At 37.8% G+C, this 21,199-nt stretch overlaps 1 protein-coding gene across 2 annotated transcripts in view; it reads left to right on the top strand.

Moving 5' to 3' along the window:
• LOC136038002 (cell adhesion molecule Dscam1-like) overlaps positions 1-21,199 on the top strand; it is a gene marked incomplete at its 3' end in the record, with an annotated part of 141,671 nt that overhangs the window by 101,450 nt on the left and 19,022 nt on the right. For both annotated transcript variants that reach the window (XM_065720917.1, XM_065720919.1), the window contains 1 exon segment: positions 1,217-1,378. In XM_065720917.1, the coding sequence (XP_065576989.1) occupies positions 1,217-1,378 (162 nt within the window).

Raw genomic sequence — 21,199 nt, 5'->3', positions numbered from 1 at the left:
GAAAAATTGCCTGGTTTCGGAAAAAGAGGGGTAATCAGTGGTATTCTTAGGAGAGAGACAGAAAATGCTCTTGCCTCAGGTGCAGAATTTTTTGAGACGCAAAATTTCGAACCAATAATTTAATGGTTATAATGAATTCGTAATTTTTGAAATATCATTAATAGAGTAGAGGGTTTAGATAACAAATGAAACTAATTAATAAATTAGTAATTAATAAGTTAGAAACAATTGAAGAATAAAAACAATTAAATAAAACTAATTATAATAAAAAGATTTACTATAATAAATAATTTAAATAGTAACTTAAAAAAAAATTGTTAGTTAATCAATAAATTGAAAATAATTTTGTTCATAAATGAAAATTTGTTAAAGTTTGCCCTGAAAATTTTGTAAGAGACAGGATGGGGGGGGGGCAATTATGATTTTCTCCTGGGAACAAAAGAGGCCTGAACTGCACCAATGTAAACGTCCCCAAAAGGTCAACGGTTATAATCATTACAGCCATTTAGTAGTTATAATGATCATGTAATTTCTTAAAGCAACAGTTAATAAATGAAAATAATTGATAAATTATTGATTAGTAAAATAAAAATAAATAAAAAAAGAATAAAGTAGTAATATTTAAAATAATTAAATAAAAACAATTTACAATAATTGAATAATTTAAATAGTGAACAAAAAATAATAAAAGGAAATAAACTTATTAGTTAACTAAGATATTGAAAATAATTTTGTTAATAAATGAAAATTTAATCAAAATTTGGCCAGAAAATTTTGTTGAAGACAAGAGAGGAAGGGGCTGCTAATCAAGATTTTGCCTTGGGAATGAGGGACGCCAGGACTGCCACCAGGGGAAACGTCCCCGAAAGGTCAAGAAATCTTAATGAAAATCCCACTAATGAAGAACCGTACTGTAGATGTTTCACTGTAAAACTTCCGCAAATGAAGTGTCCCCATAGCCCCGGGGAACGGGCTTAAAGTTATGTAGTTTGCCCGTTGTTTACAAGTTGTACTTATTACTGGGCAATGTACGGATTCCTTTTTGTGGGGAAATTTTCTGCATGGGAGGAATTTAGGTGCAGAAAGATTGTTTGCACATATGTTATGTCCTTGCTGATTAAAAAAAGTGGTTTCAACCTAAAGGAAGACCAATTTTCTACAAATTTATGGTTAAAAAGTAAAAAAAGCTTCTAACGATAATTCCTTTTTTTCTCAGTTATTGACGAGGACCATAGAGCTACAGTAGAGGATGCCCGAGTCTATCTTGGTAACGATGGCATTCTGCAATGCAATATGCATCAGAAACTTTCTGAACTTGTTGTAGTTTCTTCTTGGCTCATAGATAACTCCATAAACGTTTACCCTTCGCCAGACTTTGGTGAGTTTAAAATTTATATTTTCAGTACAAATCATAGTATCTATGTGGATATCACTGTCTTTGGTGCTTCTAAAAAATTATAGTTCCACCGCAGGCCCGTCGGAATTTATTAACCCAGTTTATATATTGCAATATATTTATAGTCTCTGATTTTCTAGGAAGATCATTTTTAGGTTTTCCAACCCACTTTTTACTCCTATAGTTCCTATCTTATTTGTAAGAAATCCACAGGATTAAAATTGTATGGACTAAGTATTTTGACACCCACCTGGTAACTTGTTTGTATTCTTACCATTTCTGCTTTCATTAGCAATACTAGAACAGTTTAGAATTGACATTGAATTTTAATTGAACCAGTCTTCACGGTGACTATAGTAACGAGCCATATGACTTAGATGCTTATTTTTTATTAAATAAAAAAACAAGTTTTTTTAACTGAAAGTAAGGAGCGATTAAAACTTAAAACGAACAGAAATTACTTCATATATGAAAGGGGCTTCTTCCTCATCAACGCCCCACTCTTTACACTAAAGTTTGACTCTTTCTCTCAACTCTTCTTTTTAAAACAGTAAAAAACTTTAGCGTAAAGAGTGGGGCGTTGATGAGGAAGCAGCCCCTTTCTCTGTTCGTTTTAGGTTTTAATGTCGCTCCTTACTTTCATTTAAAAAACTTGTTTTTTTATTTAATTTTTGAACGTTTATTGGAAAGAGGGCATCAAACAACAAAGAGAGATAAAACTCAACAACAACAAAAAACCTCAAACAAGACTACGACCAGCAAAGAGAAAAGAGATGAAAGACTAAGATAACACGGATATTTCGCCTGTATAAAACACTTCGTGGTAACGAACTGTAGTAAGGAGCGACCCGGCTCAATAGTAACCAAAAATCTAAAAAATGGAATTTTGATATCAATAGCTACATCAAAAGAATCGCATTTTAATGTTGATTTGAAATATATAAGTTTCATCAAGTTTAGTCTTACCCATCAAAAGCTACGAGCCTGAGAAAATTTGCCATATTTTAGAAAATAGGGGGAAACACCCCCTAAAAGTCATATAATCTTAACGAAAATCACAGCATCAGATTCAGTGTATCAGAGAACCCTATTGTAGAAGTTTCAAGCTCCTATCTACAAAAATGTGGAATTTTATATTTTTTGCCAGAAGGCAGATCACGGATGCGTGTTCATTTGTTTGTTTGTTTTTTTTTTTTTTCATTTCCCCAGGGGTGATCGTATCGACCCAGTGGTCCTAGAATCTTGCAAGAGGGCTATTTCTGACGGAAATGAAAAGTTCTAGTGCTCTTTTTAAGTGACCAAAAAAACTGGAGGGCACCTAGGCCCCCTCCCACGCTAATTATTTTCCAAAAGTCAACGGATGAAAAATCTGAGATAGCCGTTTTATTCAGCATAGTCGAAAAACCTTATAACTATGTCTTTGGGGACGACTTACTCCCCCACAATCCCTGTGGGAGGAGCTACAAGTTACAAACTTTGACCAGTGCTTACATATAGTAATGGTTATTGGGAAGTGTACAGACGTTTTCAGGGGGATTTTTTGGTTGGGAGGAGGGGTTGACAAGAGGGAGATATGTTGGGGGAACTTTCCATCGAGGAATTGGTCATGGGGGAAGAAAATTTCCATGAAGGGAGCGCAGGATTTTCTAGCATTATTTAAAAAATAAAAAACAATGAAAAAATAAATATGAAAAGTTTTTTCAACTGGAAATAAGGAGCAGCATTAAAACTTAAAACAAACAGAAATTATTACGCATATGAGGGGCTCACCTCCTCCTAATACCTCGCTCTTTACGCTAAAGTATTTTTAGTGATTTCAACTATTTATTCTACGGCTTTTGTGATTCAGGGGTCATTCTTAATGAATTGGGACAAAATTTAATCTTTAGTGTAAAGAGCAAGGTACTGACGAGGGGGTGAACACCTCATATATGTAATAAAAACTTGAGATTACAAAAGTTCGTTACGTAAGCTAATTTATAAGTTACGTTTATCTTTTACTAATAAAAACATTCGTAAGAAATTAAAAGCTCTAGTTGCCTTTTTAAGTAACCAAAAAATCGCAAGGCAACTGGGCTTCCTCCACCGTTCCCTTTTTTCTCAAAATCATTCGATCAAAACTATGAGAAAGCCATTTAGCCAAAAAAAAACTTGAAAATTTCGTGTTAATTATTCCTCTACGGAGAGCCAAAATCAAAACATGCATTGATTCAAAAACGTTCAGGAATTAAATTAAAAAAAACAAGTTTTTTTTAGCTAAAAGTAAGGAGCGACATTAAAACTTAAAACGAACAGAAATTACTTCGTATATGAAAGGGGCTGCTTCCTCATCAACGCCCCGCTCTTTACGCTAATTTTTTTTACTGTTTTAAAAAGCAGAGTTGAGAGAAAGAGTCAAACTTCAGCGTAAAGAGCGGGGCGTTGATGAGGAAGCAGCCCCTTTCATATACGAAATAATTTCTGTTCGTTTTAAGTTTTAATGTCGCTCCTTACTTTCAGCTAAAAAACCTTGTTTTTTTATTTAATATAAACTAGGCTTCCTCAGCACAAGATAAAAAAAACAACACTAAACTAAAAACAAGAGCCAAGAGCTCATATGACACTTGTGACGAGGCAAGAAGAGCTAAGAGCCAAGAGCTCATACGGTATGAGCTCTAACAAAATTCTAAGAATCAATAGATTGATTTAAAAGGAAAATCAGAGGCTTAATGCCGGTCAGGATTTAAAATGAGAGCTCTGAGTCACGATGTCTTTCTAAATATCGAAATTCATTAAGATCCGATCACCCCCTCGTAAGTTATAAATACCTCATTTTTTCTAATTTTTACTCTCCCTTTAGCCCCCCCAGATGGTCGAATCTGGGAAAACGACTTTATCAAGTCAATTTTTGCAGGTCCCTGACACACCTACCTATTTTCATTGTCCTAGCACGTCCAGAAGCACCAAACTCACAAAACACTGAACAACTCCCTCAACTCCCCCAAAGAGAGCGAATCCAGTACGGTTACGTCACTCACGTATCAAGGACATTTGCTTATCCTATCCACCAATCTTCATCCCGATTCCTCCACTCCAAGTGTTTTCCAAGATTTCCCCCTCCAATTCCCCCAATATGAAAAGATCTGGTCGGGATTTGAAAAAAGAGCTCTGAGACAAGAATTCCTTCTAAATATCAAATTTCAATAAGATCCGATCACCTATTCGTAAGATAAAAATTCCCCAATTTTCACGTTTTCCAAGAATTTTGGTTCCCCCATCCAATTCCCCCCAACGTCACAGGATCTTGTCGGAATTTAAAACTAGAGCTTTAAAGCACAAGATCCTTTTAAATATCAAATTTCATTAAGATCTGTTCACCCTTTCGTAAGTTAAATATACCTTATTTTTCAAAATTACCCCCCCCCCAACTCACCAAAGAGAGCAGATCCGATCTGATTATGTCAGTCACGTATCATAGACAGGTTTTTATTCTTCCCATCCAGTTTCATCCTGATCACTTCGCTTTAAGTATTTTCAAAGATTTCAGGCCCCCTCCCCCCAACTGCCCTCCAATGACGCTGGATCCAGTTGAGATTTAAAACAAGAGATCTTAGTTACGAGGTCCTTCTAAATATGAAGTTTCATGAAGATCTGATTACTCCTTCGTAAGTTAAAAAAACGTTATTTTTTCTAATTTTTCAGAATTACCCCCTCCCCCCAATCGAGCGGATCCGTTCCAATTATGTAAATCACGTATCTAAGGCTTCTGCTTATTTTTCCCACCAAGTTTCATCCCTATCCCTCCAATGTAAGCGTTTCCCCCAAACTCCCCCCAATGTCACCAGATCCGATCGGGATCTAAAATAAGAGCTTTGAGACACGATATCCTTCTAAATGTAAAATTTCATTGAGATCCGATCACCCGTTCGTAAGTTAAAATTACATCATTTTTTCTAATTTTTTAGAATTAATCCCCCCCACCCAACTACCTTAAAGAGAGCGGATCCGTTCCGGCTGTTTCCAAGTATTTTCCAAGATGTTAGAATCCCCTCTCCCAACTCCCCCCCCCCAATGTCACCAGATCCGGTCGGGATTTAAAGTAACATTTCTGAGACACGATATTCTTTCAAACATCAAAGTTTATTAAGATCTGATCAACCGTTCGTAAGTTAAAAATACTTCATTTTTTCTATTTTTTCCGAATTAACGGGCTCCCCACTCCCCCCAGATGATCAAATCGGGAAAACAACTATTTATTATTGAATCTGGTCCGGTCCCTAATACGCCCGCCAAATTTCATCGTTTTAGCTTACCTGGAAGTGCCTAAAGTAGCCAAACCAGGACCGGCAGACCGACAGACAGACAGACCGACAGAATTTACGATTGCTATATGTCACTTGGTTAATACCAAGTGCCATAACAAATAAAACCACCACCAATAATAATAAATACAATTGTCGCTACTGATTCACATAGGGAAAAGAAGTTATTAGAGTTACTTCAATAGAACATCAAAGCAACTTCAATAGATAATCAAAACAATCCGGTCCGTCCCAAAAGTACTTTGCCCAGCGATTCCAAGAAGCGAGGCTCAGTTTATCTCAAATCTTAGCCTTATATAGCATTTTCCCCGACCACTAGGTTCTTTCATCGATATCTTATCCCACATCCCGTACGATGCCCGGGAAGTGGGCATTTCAAAATCCCCTGGTTTCCTGAATTTTTCTTATTTGATCTTCGTGTTCTGTGTCTTGAAATTTCTAAATTAATATTTTTAAATTATTTCTATTTCACAAGACTATTTGATTTTTTCCTGAAAGCCATTACTAAGCTGATTTAATTTCCCCAGCTTAGTAGTTGTTTCGAAGCTTAAACTTGAGCAAGGTGAATTGAAATTGAATTGAAAGCATATTGTCTATCTCTAATTGTTTTGCTATTTTCCTTGCGTCTTTGCGTCCTTCCTTACGCGTAGTTTGCAAGATATCAATACAGCCTATTTATAATTTAAAAGCTTAGGCCAGGCCTGAACTTTAAGTTGGATTACCGCTACTATACACAATGTTTTCCAAAAATTATGCACGAAAGAAAAAAAAAATTAATTTGCTCGTTCAATATCCTAAAATTCCAACAAGTTTCTGGGCACGAAATCTTGTCACTTACTTCCTTCATAGGTGCTCTAACTTACCGCATGAAGTTACTTTGTTGCTAATACCTTTGAAATCCATCCATACATGTAGAATCGCTTTAAGCTAAACAGGAACTATGAAATAATATATCTGTATTTTCTTACAGAACCTTTTTTTTTTTTTTTTTTTTTTTTTTTTTTTTTTTTAATAGTTCTCAATATTTTCCTGATGCAAGCATCATGAATGTTTAGTGGTAATTTTTACTTTAGATTGTCTGCATCAGCACAAAGAACAAAATCTAAAAGTAGTAAAGTCAGCTGGTATCGCAGCCAATTAGCAGAGCTCTAACTCATTATTAAGATACATCACGTAAAACTCATTGGCCACCTTGTGCGTCATCATCCCTGACACAAAATGTCCAGACGTCCTTGTTTGCAAATTAAATAAAAAAAAACAAGTTTTTTTAACTGAAAGTAAGGAGCGACATTAAAACTTAAAACGACCAGAAATTACTTCGTATATGAAAGAGGCTGCTTCCTCATCAACGCCCCGCTCTTTACGCTAAAGTTTGACTCTTTCTCTCAATTCTTCTTTTTAAAACAGTAAAAAACTTTAGCGTAAAGAGCGGGGCGTTGATGAGGAAGCAGCCTCTTTCATATACGAAGTAATTTCTAGTCGTCGTTTTAAGTTTTAAGTTTTAATGTCGTTTTAAGTTTTAATGTCGCTCCTTACTTTCAGTTGAAAAAACTTGTTTTTTTTTTTATATAATTTCTGAACGTTTTTGAATCAATGCATGTTTTGATTTTGGCTCTCCGCAGAGGAATAATTAAAACAAAATTTGCATTTTTTTTTTGGCTAAATGGCTTTCTCATAATTTTGATCAAATGATTTTGAGAAAAAAAGAGCGGGGGAGGAAGCCTAGTTGCCCTCCGATTTTTTGGTTAATTAAAAAGGCAACTAGAATTTTTAATTTTTTACGAATATTTTTACTAGTAAAAGATTTACGTAACTTATAAATTAGCTTACGTAAAGAACTTTTGTATTCTCATATTTTTATTACATATATGAGGGGGCTCGTCCCCTTGTCAGATCCTCGCTCTTTACACTAAAGCTTAAATTTTGTCCCAATTCATTAAGAATGACCCCAGAATCACAAAAGCCGTAGAATAAATAGTTGAAATTACTAAAAATACTTTAGCGTAAAGAGCGAAGTATTAGGAGGAGGTGAGCCCCTCAAATGGGTAATAATTTCTGTTTGTTTTAAGTTTTAATGCTGCTCCTTACTTCCAGCTGAAAGAACTTTTTCTCATTTATTTTTTCATTGTTTTTTTTTTTAATAATGCTAGTAAATCCTGCGCTCCCTTCATGGAGATTTTCTTCCCCCATGACAAATTATCGATGGAAAGTTCCCCCAGCATATCCCCCTCTTCTCAACCCCTCCCCCAACCAAAAAAATCCTCCTGAAAACGCCTGTACACTTCCCAATAACCATTGCTATATTTAAGCACTGGTCAAAGTTTGTAACTTGTTGCCCCTCACACGGGAACTTTGGGGGAGTAAGTCGTCCCCAAAGACATAGTTATAAGGTTCTTCGACTACGCTGAATAAAATGGCTATCTCAGAATTTTGATCCGTTGACTTTGGGAAAATAATTAGCGTGGGAGGGGGCCTAGGTGCCCTCCAATTTTTTTTGTCACTTAAAAAGAGCACTAGAACTTTTTATTTCCGTTAGAATGAGCCCTCTTGCAACATTCTAGGACAACTGGGTCGATACGATCAACCCTGGGAAAAAAAACAAAAAAAAACAAGAAAACAAAAAAACAAATAAACACGCATCCGTGATCTGCCTTCTGGCAAAAAATACAAAATTCCACATTTTTGTAGATAGGAGCTTGAAACTTCTACAGTAGGGTTCTCTGATACGCTGAATCTGACGGTGTGATTTTCGTCAAGATTCTATGACTTCTAAGGGGCGTTTCCCCCTATTTTCTAAAATAACGCAAATTTGCTCAGGCTCGTAACTTTTGATGGGTAAGACTAAACTTGATGAAACTTATATATTCAAAATCAGCATTAAAATGCAATTCTTTTGATGTAGGTATTGGTATCAAAATTCCATTTTTTAGGGTTTTGGTTACTATTGAGCCGGGTCGCTCCTTACTACAGTTCGTTACCACGAACTGTTTGACTAGGACACTCCAGGCAACAAAAACCACGAGGTCAAAAGATGAGTCTGTGGTACAAAGTCAAGGAATATCTGCAGTATGGGAGTAGGAGGGTAGGCTTAGTAGAAATGGTCTAAGATAGGAAGACAAAGAATGGCGGAAAATATATGGGAAAGTTGCAGCCAATCGAACCAAATGGTTGTCGGAAGTAATTCCAAGATTCTCTGGTCGCGGTCCAGACAGTACATGGTCTGACTCCCGCCGAAAGCAACAGTATTCATGACTCCTTACTTACAGTTGGTTACCACGAACTGTTTGATGATCCAGTTCCCCGCTAGCATTAGAGATGAGAATACGAAGATCAGGATAAAGCTATGACAACCAAGGTCAAATGTGGTTTTCCTTAGTTTGCAAGGTGGATGACTGAAATCTCCAGATAAGAGTTTTTTAACCTAGTGATTTCAACTGTTTACTTCTGTTTCGATCTACTGCAGTTTTCAGGCTTTTGAGATTCACATAACACATTAAGGCAAAATAATACACACCTTAGAAGCTATTTAATACAAGTATTATGCAATAGTTTGAACAACAATTAATGCCATTACTCATATCTGCAAAGACTAGGCTTGCCAATCTAAAATATTAAATATTCCTTTTGCAGGATGATTTTGTCTCTGAATAACAGAAAAAATCAATAGCAGCAATTTAAAAAGAATGAATTGATGAATTTTCTTTGAATTGAATAGAAAGAATGAATTTTCTCTATTGTATCACTTTAACTTTGCAATAAGTAGATTTTTGTTATATTTCTAGTCTGGAGAGGTTTTCATTAAATTGGTATCCAAATTCTCTTCTTTGTTTTCAAACATATAGCTTTCAGTCTGAAGAGAATTCGTAACAATAGAAGATAGTATTCTTCAACACCCAGATCACTCAGAGCATTGCTTTGAGAATGAAAATATAAAAAAGAAGCTTTTTCTGTCAAAAATTTGACAAAAGTAACATTCGTACTCTTTATTCTGTCGTGGAATAGAAATATTTCAAGCAAAAAGGATCATCGAAAAGAAAAAAAGATGGTAAGAATGTAAGTTAAAATACAAAAATTCTTGCATTTGGTACTTTTAAAATGATCATGAGCTGAACTTGTAGTTGGTAAAGTTGATTGTCCTGATTGTTTCACAAAAACACGCTTGCAATTCCAAGTGAGTATTAACGGCAAGAGTCGAAGGCCCGAGTTGCCACTTGAGCAAAATCAGTACCATAAGAATACATTTTAAAACTTGTCGAGTACAACACGTGCACAGTGAGAAAGAGTACAACACGTGCACAAAAAGGAAGAAAAAAAAGAAGAAAAGGGATCAAAAGAAGAATGACTTCCAGGACTGCAGCAAGAAAAAACAATAGCTTCTTCAGGAAAAGATTGGACAAGGAGTATCGTTCATTCGCACGTTAGAACTACTGGTTTAGTTTATCACCCGATGAAAAAAAATGGTGGGGTTAAATTCAGGTCAACTTAGTTGTAGTTCCGAATTTGTAAGCTATTTAGAGTCCATGGTGGCAACAATAGGGGATTGTTGGTAATATATTGTAGAGAAACAGAGCTGTAAATAGCTAAAATTTTGCTTTAAAGAACATTTTAATCTCAAAGTAGATTTGACAATCAAAGCATATGAGCTGGAAATTTGGTGTTTAAGACCTGTAATTAAGAAGGAGTGGGTGTATTGTAAAGAGGGACTTATCAGTAGCCCCTGATTGTTGACTTTGTCATTTGATTTTACCAAGCAATCACAAATTGTATGATACTAGTAGAAGGGTCACTGTTCCAACTGAAAAGTAAACCTTCCAGCTTTTAGGTATCAAATCTCGATGCACATGTACAAGAATATGTAATTGCTCTCTGCATGTATTGGGTGCCAACTATTGCCAACTGTTTGGCACCCTTCGATTTTTTTATGTTTTGGCGAGCGTTTGTAGCAGCCTGGAGGGAATAGGAGTAATTAAAACTACGCTGGAGAATAGATTATTTAACAGAACCACCTAATAGGTGCCAAAGTTGTGCTAATATTTGCTGTTTAAATGCAATTTGAAGTAGAGGCCGTGATTGGACGGAAATAGGGCCACCATATGGTAGTTTTGAAAATATTTAAAATCTTCAATGTGATATTTTGTTGGAACTAGAGTCATTCTTTGGCTTGGCGGTGCCCGGGGTAAAAATTAATTTCAGCGCCCCTCCCAACTCAAATATAAGCAAACAAGTTGAATCAAAGTGAAAATTTCATCTGATTTTGGTAGCACCCCCCCTCCCTCAGCCGAGGAAACAGCGGCAAGTGACCCGGTTGCCCCCCTTTCAACAGCTCTGGTTGGAATGATACCCTAAATGAGGACAATTGGCATGAGATGAGTTACATGACTAGCAAGAGCTTGGCCACTATATTTGAAATGAATTATACTGCCCTGATCAATTCAGAAATATTACCTTGCTTTTAGGCACGAGATGACCTCTCAAATAGCTTCCTCGAACACATCATAATGAATATGGGAACAATTTATGTAAAAAAAATTCAGCTCAGCTTCATGTCTTTTATTGAAGGTTCAATCAGGAGCCAAAAATCGGGACTTATCATCCGCTTACTATTCAAAATCTGGGTTAGCCCATACATACAGGTGTGTACATATAGGTGTGTCATATACAGTGGACAAGAAGCGCAAAAAAAGAGAACATCTTGGCCATAGCAGTTTACCACCCATTCCAGATCTCTATGGATTTTCACCCATGGAAAATTGTCTCTTATAAGCAGGTAAATTGAAATTTACTCCTACGGGGAGGTATCACTCAGTAGTAAACACAAAAAAAGGTTTTGACTTACATACATTTTCAATGTTCTGGATAGCTGATACAGACATAAGTATATTCCTGCTGAGAGGTATCACTCAGTAGCAAATATAAAAACAAGAGCTAAGAGCTCATATGGTACTTCTGACGATGCAAGAAGAGCTAAGAGCCAAGAGCTCATATAGTATGAGCTCTAAATAATTATAAGAATCAATGGATTGATTTAAAAGGAAAATCAGAGGTCAGGATTTAAAATAAGAGCTCTGAGTCATGATGTCCTTCTAAGTATCAAAATTCATTAAGATCCGATGACCCACTCGTAAGTTATAAATACCTCATTTTTTTAATTTTTCCTCTCCCTTTACTTGTACTTACTTGTACTTGGGTCACGTTCGAGCCTTGTCCAGGCCCATCGTGGCATCCAGAATTTGTTGACATGCCTCTCTCCATTGCTCTCTTTCAAGTGCGATTGGCTCGATCAACTGGATCCATTGTCTATTCCATCGGTGCCCGTGCTTCTTGAAACCTCCCATTGGCTCGAGGTCGGCTCTAACTGTTGATAACCATGTCTTTTTTTGTCCTCCAGGCTTCCTTTTCCAGTGCGCAAGGGGTTGGCATTTCAAGCACTGTTTGCTGAACGAGTCATCCGGTCGGCGCAGTGTATGCCCGTAGACCATCGTAGACGTCTCGCTTTGACAACATCAGAGACAAGTGGTATATCACCACATCTTCTTCTGATGACATCGTTACGGACGCGGTCAGAGAGACGCAGGCCAAGAATACAGCGAAGACACTTGTGGTGGAAGACATTCAGGTTATTAGCTTCCCCAGCTCTGAGGGGCCACGTTTCGCAACCATAAAGAAGCACAGAGAGGACCAAAGCGTTATATATCCGGAGCTTTGTTCGAAGGGAAATTTCATTTCGTAGCCAGAGGCACTTCCGAAGCTGGATGAATGCTGCCCAGGCTGCGGAGATGCGGCTTTGTATTTCGCTTAGAGCTTCGCCCTTGGGATTTATTAAGGAGCCTAGATATTTGAAATTCTGGACGTCCTCGATTGGGATGCCATTCAATGTGATTGGAGTTTCATCTAGCCCAGAGGTGCGCATCGATTTTGTTTTCGATTGGCTGATCTTTAGTCCAGTAGCAAGGGATCTAGCAGCAATGTCGTCTATCATGAGCTGTGCTTCTATTATCGAGTCAGCCAAGATATCCACATCATCAGCGTAATCAAGGTCTGTTATTGATAGTGCTGGACTGATTGTCACACCTTTGTATTTGTCAAGAGTCTTCATGATCTGGTCAATGACAAAGTTAAATAAAATAGGCGATAAGGCACAACCCTGTCACACTCCTTTGTCAATTGATATTTCTTTTGAGATTTCTCCGTCAGCTCTTATAAATGCCCTCGTTCCCACGTAATACGCCTTAATTAAACGGACTATCTTTTCGGGTACTCCATTATCCCTCATTGCATCCCAGATGGCAATTCTCTTTACCGAGTCAAAAGCCGTTACAAAGTCGATAAAGACTTGTATTGTTTCCTGCTGGTGTATAAGGCGGTGTTCCAGGATCTGTCTCAGGCTAAAAATATGATCGCAACATCCCATACCAGGTCTGAATCCTGCTTGATTTGGCCTCGTCCGATCATTTCTAATATTTCTGAACCTATTTAATACTATTATTGTGAAAACTTTTGCAGAAATGGGTATCAGGGAAATTCCTCTATAATTTTTACAATCGGCACGATCCCCTTTCTTAAATACAGGAATTATTATAGAGGTCCTCCACTCTTCAGGAATGTATTCGTTGACCCAGACCTCCGTGAGTAAGTTGTGGAGCTCGTCGATAGCCGCTTCTGGAAGGGCCTTGAGAAGTTCAGCTGGTAATTCGTCAATGCCTGGGCTTTTATTATTTTTTAATAGTTTTACGGCATGAATAATTTCTTCTCTGCTTGGAGGGGTGATATTGCAATCCTTATACACGAATGGTGACTCAGAACTGCTGTGGGATGGAATGGGTTGGCTGTGGTCATTTTCTGATGGGTGAAGAAGCTCCTGGAAGTGAGCACGCCATCGTTCGATGCGATCTTCTTTGCTCGTGAGAAGCTTGTTGTCCTTACTAAGTAGCGTGGGGGTAGATCTTTGCTTCTTTTTCCCGGTTGATTCTCCTAGGAGCTGGTAGAGTTTCCGTGAATCATTGCGTGCAGCAGCTTTTTCCATTTCACAGGCTACATTAGGCCAATATGTTTGTTTGTCTGCCTTAGCAGATTTGTGACATTCTTGGCGGAGTGCTTTAAAAGAAGCAGAGTGTTTATCAGTCATTTGTTTCTTCCTTACAGAGAGTTCTATTGTCTTCTGAGAAATCCATCTGTTGGATTTTTTGTCCCTTACTCCGAGAATTTCTGTAGCTGCCTCTTTCACTTGATTTCGGAACTTGATCCAGCGCTTTTCTATATTTAGTGATGGGTTAAAATTATCTTGTTCGGTCATGGCACTTGTCTCGGTCTCAGAAATTGCTTGATTGGTCTTAAATTCTCGGTCATTATCTTGCAACGCCGTAAAACGGTTTGTAAGTTCGAGCATAAAGGTATCTTTGATTTCAGGGAGTTTGAGTTTCGCTGTGTCTAGGATGCGTCTAGGTGCAGATACTTTTTTGGAGCTGAGTCTGAATCTAACTTTTGATTTTAGTAATAAATGGTCGGATCTACTTTTTGATCCAGTGTCCTTCCCTCTGTATACTCTCGAGTCTTTAATCATTGACTTCCAGCGACGAGAAACGAGTAAATAGTCAATTTGGGCGCGGGTTCTACCATCTTGGGATCTCCAAGTGTAAGTGTGGCAAGGTTTGTGTTTAAACCATGTATTAGCCACACTGAGATTATTCAGCATAGCGAACATGAGAAGTCTGACTCCGTTAATGCACCGGTCGCCCAAACCGTGGTTGCCAATGGCCCATTCAGAATCGTTTAGTCTCGTGCCAACCCTGGCATTGAAGTCACCACCGATCACGAGGATGTCCTTACGAGGAATTTTATTCATAGTCATTTGGAGGTCAGCATAGAATTTGTCTTTCAAGTGGTCAGGGGCGTCACGAATAGGGGCATATACAGATAGTATTGCCAGGTTATTACTCTGACCTTTTAAACGGGCCATCACAATTCTGTCAGACACTGCTTCATAGTCAAGGAGTCCCGATGCGATCTTGGGTGTCATGATTATTCCCACTCCTGCGAGGCCGGATCCATCCATTGGGCCAGAATTGAATAGTATGGCCTTTTTACCCGAAGGGGCTATTAGGTCAAGTGTCATTTGTCCATTTAATTTTGTCTCTGAAACACAGAGTATGTCCAGGTTATATAAATAAAATTCTTCAGCTACGAAGGCTTGCGTTAGTGAACATTTGATGGAACAGAGGTTCCAGCAGCCGATATTCAGGCCATGTCTCCTTGATAGTATGGTAGCTAGCTCACTTTTCGACGAGGTCGCCAGCCTCGACGCATCGCTTAATGCCGGGAATGCCGCAGCCAAATTCGCTCTCATATTAGACATATTCAACATAATTCTGGATGTTTCTTGGGTATGATTAACCGCAGGGGCCCCAGTCCTGCGGGTCACTCGGAGCACATTGGCCGTCACTTCGCTTGGCGCGAAGCTAGGTGACGTTTACACCCTCTCACCGCTATGAGGTGTGCTGGCGGGTTTGCTCTACTGCCTAGGGACGGAAGGGGGGAGCATCCTTGCTTGCAACGCCACCACCGCCGTGGCAATTTGCAAGCTTAGCTTCCACCTTTGCTCCCACCTAGAATCAGTAAAGCCTTCAGAGAGGGTAAAGCCTTCAGAGAGGGTAAAGCCTTCAGAGAGGGTAAAGCCTTCCCTTTAGCCCCCCCAGATGGTCAAATTTGGGAAAACGACGTTATCAAGTCAATTTGTGCAGCTCCCTGACACGCCCAGCAATTTTCATCGTCCTAGTACGTCCAGAAGCAACAAACTCGCCAAAGCACTGAACCCCTCCCCCAACTCCCCCAAAGAGAGTGAATACAGAACGGTTAGGTCAATCACGTATCAGGGATATTTGCTTATTCTATTCACCAAGCTTCATCCCGATTCCTCGTCTCCAAGCGTTTTCCAAAATTTCCTCCTCCAAATCCTCCCAATGTCAACAGAACTGGTCGGGATTGGAAATAAGAGCTGTGAGACATGAATTCCTTCTAAATATCAAATTTCATTAAGATCCGGTCACCCGTCCTTAAGTTAAAAATACCTTAATTTTCTAATTTTTCCAAATTAACACCCCCTCCCCACTCCTCCGAAGAGAACGAATCCGTTCCGATTATGTCAGTCACGTATATAGAACTAGTGCTTATTCTTCCCATCAAGTTTCATCCCGATCTCTCCACTCTAAGAGTTTTCTAAGATTTCTCTTTCCCTCCTCCAACTCCCTATGTCCTCGGATCAAATTCGAGTTGAAAATTTGAGACAAGAGATCCTTCTATATATATCAAGTTTTATTAAGATCCGATCACCTATTCGTAAGATAAAAATACCCCCATTTTCACGTTTTCAAAATTCCGGTCTCCCCGTCCAAATCCCCCCAATGTCACAGGATCTGGTCGGAATTTAAAATTAGAGCTTTAAAGCACAAGATCCTTCTAAATATCAAATTTCATTAAGATCTCGTGACCCGTTCGTAAGTTAAAAATACCTCATTTTCCCGAATTATCCCCCCCCCCCCAACTCCACCAAAGAGAGCAGATCCGGTCCGATTATGTCAGTCACGTATCTTAGACAGGTTTTTATTCTTCCCATCCAGTTCCATCGTGATCTCTCCTCTTTAAGCATTTTCTAAGATTTCCGGTACCCCCCCCCCCCCCAATGACGTAGGATCCAGTTGAGATTTAAAATAAAAATCTGAGTTACGAGTTCCTTCTAAATATTAAGTTTCATGAAGATCCGATCACTCCTTCGTAAGTTAAAAATACGTCATTTTTCTAACTTTTCAGAATTAACCCTCCCCTCCCCCCAAATAGAGCGGATCCATTCCAATTATGTTAATCACGTATCTAAGACTTCTGCTTATTTTTCCCACTAAGTTTCATCCCGATCCCTCCAATCTAAGCGTTTTCCATTAATTTAGGTCCCCCAAACTCCCCCCAATGTCACCAGATCCGGTCGGGATTTAAAAAAGAGCTTTGAGGCACGATATCCTTCTAAATATCAAATTTTGTTGAGATCCGATCACCTGTTTGTAAGTTAACAATGCCTCATTTTTTCTCATTTTTCAGAATTACCCCCCCCCCAACTACCCCAAGGAGAGCGGATCCGTTCCAGTTATGTCAATAATGTATCTAGGACTTGTGCTTATTTTTCTCACCAAATTTCATCCCGATCCCTTCACTCTAAGTGTTTTCCAAGATTTTAGGTTTCCTCCTCCCAACTCCCCCCAATGTCTTCAGATCAGGTCGGGATTTGAAATAATAGCTCTGAGACACGATATTCTTCCAAACATCAAATTTCATTAAGATCTGATCAACCGTTCGTAAGTTAAAAATACTTCAGTTTTTGTATTTTTTTTCGAATTAACTGGCCCCCCACTCCCCCGCAGATAGTCAAATCGGGAAGAAGACTATTTTTAATTTGATCTGGTTCGGTCCCTGATACGCCTGCCAAACTTCATCGTCCTAGCTTACCTGAAGGTGCCTAAAGTAACAAAACCGGGACCGACAGACTGACAGAATTTGCGATTGTTATATGTCACTTGGTTAATACCAAGTGCCATAAAAAAGCCTTTGAACACCTTATGCATTTAGATTTGTCAAATTGTCATTTTTCAATACTATAGACAAGCATATACGAAGTGGTTTAAGCTTCGACTGGAGGCAAAACTTCGAGAGAAATGACAATTATGGGCTAATTAAACTGAAAATAACATCCATTGTATAAAGAATAGCAAGAGTTTGAGATTAATGGAGAGAGGGGGGGGGGGCTGAAGACTTATCATTTGTGTTTTCCTGTTCCAGACTCAGGTTAACTGTGGATGTTTCGTGCATTTTTATTAATGGGAACTAAGCAATATCTGGGAAGCATGTTAAATTAGTTTTTCCACTGGTTTCCTAAGGAAACACAAGATAATGCGTCCTTGTTTATCTCACTGGAAAGATCATTTATCGTACATTCATCTGGACAATAAACTGTCACTAACAATTCTTTAATTATCCTACAAACTCCATGGAGAATTGCCCTTAATTAATAATGAAAAAAATCAGGAATGTGGAAAAAAACCTTTTATGACTTTTTAAAAGCATAACGAAAGAATGAGCTTGGACTTTTTATACCATGCATATGTTGACCCTTTAGTGTGCAAGGTACGAAAATCGAACCATCACCTCTGCTAATAAAAAATACTAATGTGTTGAATGTGTTTCTCAGTAGCAGCCAAGTAATAATTTGTGTTTATCCTCAATTCTTCACGGAACCATAGGAGTAAAACTCCTTTGGTCATTTCATACCACAAATACATATCCAGCACCTGTTATTCCTTTTTTCCTGGCCTTAAATCCTATCTATCAATTGCTATCCTTTTATTTCCGACTGCAAATCCTATGTGATTCCAATTTCCATTTTTTTTTAACCTCGCTAATAGATGTCATAATTCATCAAATCCGATGTGACAGCTTTTAACTTGAATGGGAGGTATTGTATTATCGTTCCTTCAAACATTGTTTTCTCTGCGTTCGGTCCCAAATATGAAATTTCTAAACATTTCCCATGGACTCCCCCTACATTGTTCTCAGTCTTATTTTCAAATACCTTCAAGAGACAATGTTTATCAGCTCACACCTTGTATATCAATCTCTCAACATCTGATAAGTTCAGCATCTCAGAACCCTATTGTGAAAAGATTTGAGCTTGAAAAATTAGTGAGGTAACATGTGGCTTTTTCAACCCATTTCAGAGAGCTTTTTACCTTTCGTGGCATAGTTTACCTTTCTTGTCGTATTTTTAGGATTGCTATGCGGTATTTCCCCATCTAAAACTAGATGGTAATCTTTTCTTCTTTCTATTAAGTTTGTTTTCTGATACGCAAAAATTTCAAGATATTCTAGAAAAGACATACTTTTCTCTGTAATCTCACATTCAAGAATTTCGTATTAGAACCCTAACACTTTTTCGGATTTGAAAACCTTATTTTACATTTCCATAGGATTCTGGGGCCATTTTGACTGATGGTATACTAGGCGCGTGGGTTCCAGAAATGGGGGCTGGCCTTCAGTACATCTTGGTGGAGATCCTAACATTTAATATTATTTTCAACTTTTTTTTATTCCTTATCCTTATTTTTTTTTCTAAAAGCTTTGTATTTTGTGACGGGATATACGAACATCTTCCTTAAGAGTTTTTTGGCGGGGGAGAGTAGCATACATTTCGATTTTTAACACATCGAGCACTTGTTTAACACACCAAAACTGTAGTTCTTCGTCTTTGCTTACACTCCTGAACCGAACTATATCTGTTAAAAGCTGTTGTAATACTGATGTCCTATAACTTTTTTCTTTTACAGTTCTTAATATTGTTGTTTGTTTTTTTACATTTTCATACACGTTTGGTTCGACCATTGGTACACTATGACTGATGTCCCAGCATTTTATGTTTATTTTCAACCTTTTTTTTTATTACTAAATTATCATATTACCAAGAGCTTTATATATTACCGTGAGATATACGAACATCTTGCCAGAGGTTCTTTTTAGGGGGGGGGGGTGAAATACAATTTGATTTCTTTAAAACAAAGCGCATTCCTTTAACACTCCTAAACCATGGTTTTTCAGCTTTGCTTAAACTCCTACAACGAACTATATTTGTCAAAAGCTTTTATAATAGTAATGTCCAATAAAACAACATTGTTTTTGCATTTTCGTACAAATCTGGACAATTTTGACTAAGGACTTTGCTAGGCGAATAGGCTGTAGAAATTGGGGCCAGAATTTGGTACACCTTGGTGGAGATCCCAGTTTGGTATATTTATTTTCAGCTTTATTTTATTCTTTATTATTTTTTCAAGAGCTTTATATTTTACCCTGGGATAAAAGAACATCTGACTAGATATTTGTTTTTTGCGGGGGGGGGGGGGGGGGGGGGGTCATACAGTTAGATTTGTTTAACACACCGTGAACTTTTTTAACATGAAAAAACCATAGTTTTCCAACTTTGCTTACACTCCTACACCGAACTATATATGTCAAAACCTTTGTAATATTAATCTCTTATAACTTTTTTCTTTACAGTTCCTTAGCATTATTTATTTTTACATTTTCTTACACATGTGAGGCCATTTTGACTAAGGGCGTACTAGGTATTTAGGCTATAGACATGGGGGCCGGCTGTGTCGGTACACTTTAGTGGAGATCCAAGCACGTTATGTTTATTTTCAGTTTTTTCTATTACTTTTAATTTTTTCCCAAATGTTTTATATTTTTTCCTGATACAGACATCCTACCAGAGATCCCAATTTTACCGGGCGTTCCAGGGGGAGAACTTTTTTTTACTTTTGTTTGAAAAATGTCTTTTTGTAGGATTTTGTTAAATTTATTAATATTTATATTATATTGTAAAAGTTTTGGTTTGTATAATGAATACTCCTCCAATTTTTCACGTCTCTAGCGTATGAATTAAAATATATATTTCGAGTTTTATTGTTCTAATTAATGTCTTTTAACTTATTTCAATACCCCTAACATTCCCTAAAAGTTTCAAATAAATGTCATCAGCCAATCCTGAGTCTTTTCAGGTATGTTCTTCAGACAACCTAGATGAACATGGTGTCTTTTTATTGAACGTTCTGACTCTTAGCAGCTCTTAACATATTGTATATCTATTCTGTTTATAAGATGGATGTACATCCTGTCTTTTTATTTAGTTTAAAATCCTTTTAAGCATTCACTAAAGGTTCAAGCACTGTTCAACATGCCCTGAAAGTTTTAACTTAATGCTGTCAGCCTTTCATGAGACATTGCTGATGCACCCTTTTGACAATCAGCATGCAAATGATGAGTTCTGATTTTCTAACATCCCCGAATATTCTCTGAAAGAAGTTACAAGTACATGCAGAACCAGTTCAAACAGTTTCAGTTACAGTTCCAAGCTGTCGCAGTCTAGAGTAGGCACTATTGTAGTCACAACTAGTCGTATTTGCAACTTCAGTAGTAGTAGTAGTGGCCATGAAACTTCCCACTCCATACCCCTACAGGTTCTTAGGGTTTTGTAGATATGGGTTTTTGGCAACTTTGATGCAGATCCAACAGTCTGCTTATTTAGTTCACCATACCCCTAAACTTTCGGCTAATTTCTACCTCAAAAGGCCTACTCTTAATCTTTTAAGACGCACTCATGACCAAACATTCCACCCTTTCCCAGTGATAAATTTCTGGATGTTAAATGGACCAATTAGATAATTTACAATTCCTGTCTGGGGGCCGTAAGGGCATTTGATTTCCCGGAAGGAGTTGAGTGGCCTAGAGACGAGGAAGCCTTTGCGGTAGCGAAAGGCCAAGCCCTGGGCAGAGGCAGACTGGTGTGAGGGCAAGAAACGTGAAGTTCTGTAATATTAAGAACGTTTCCGCCTTGCAATAAAAAAGTAAATAAACAAAACATTACATATAATAACACTGTAAACACACTGCTGACAAAAAGACTGATAAAAAA

This window comes from Artemia franciscana, chromosome 17 (assembly GCF_032884065.1).
Source record: "Artemia franciscana chromosome 17, ASM3288406v1, whole genome shotgun sequence".
Classification (NCBI taxonomy): Eukaryota; Metazoa; Arthropoda; class Branchiopoda; order Anostraca; family Artemiidae; genus Artemia; species Artemia franciscana.
The sequence above is the reverse complement of the archived record's forward strand: the minus strand, read 5'-3'. Positions and strand labels throughout refer to the sequence as shown.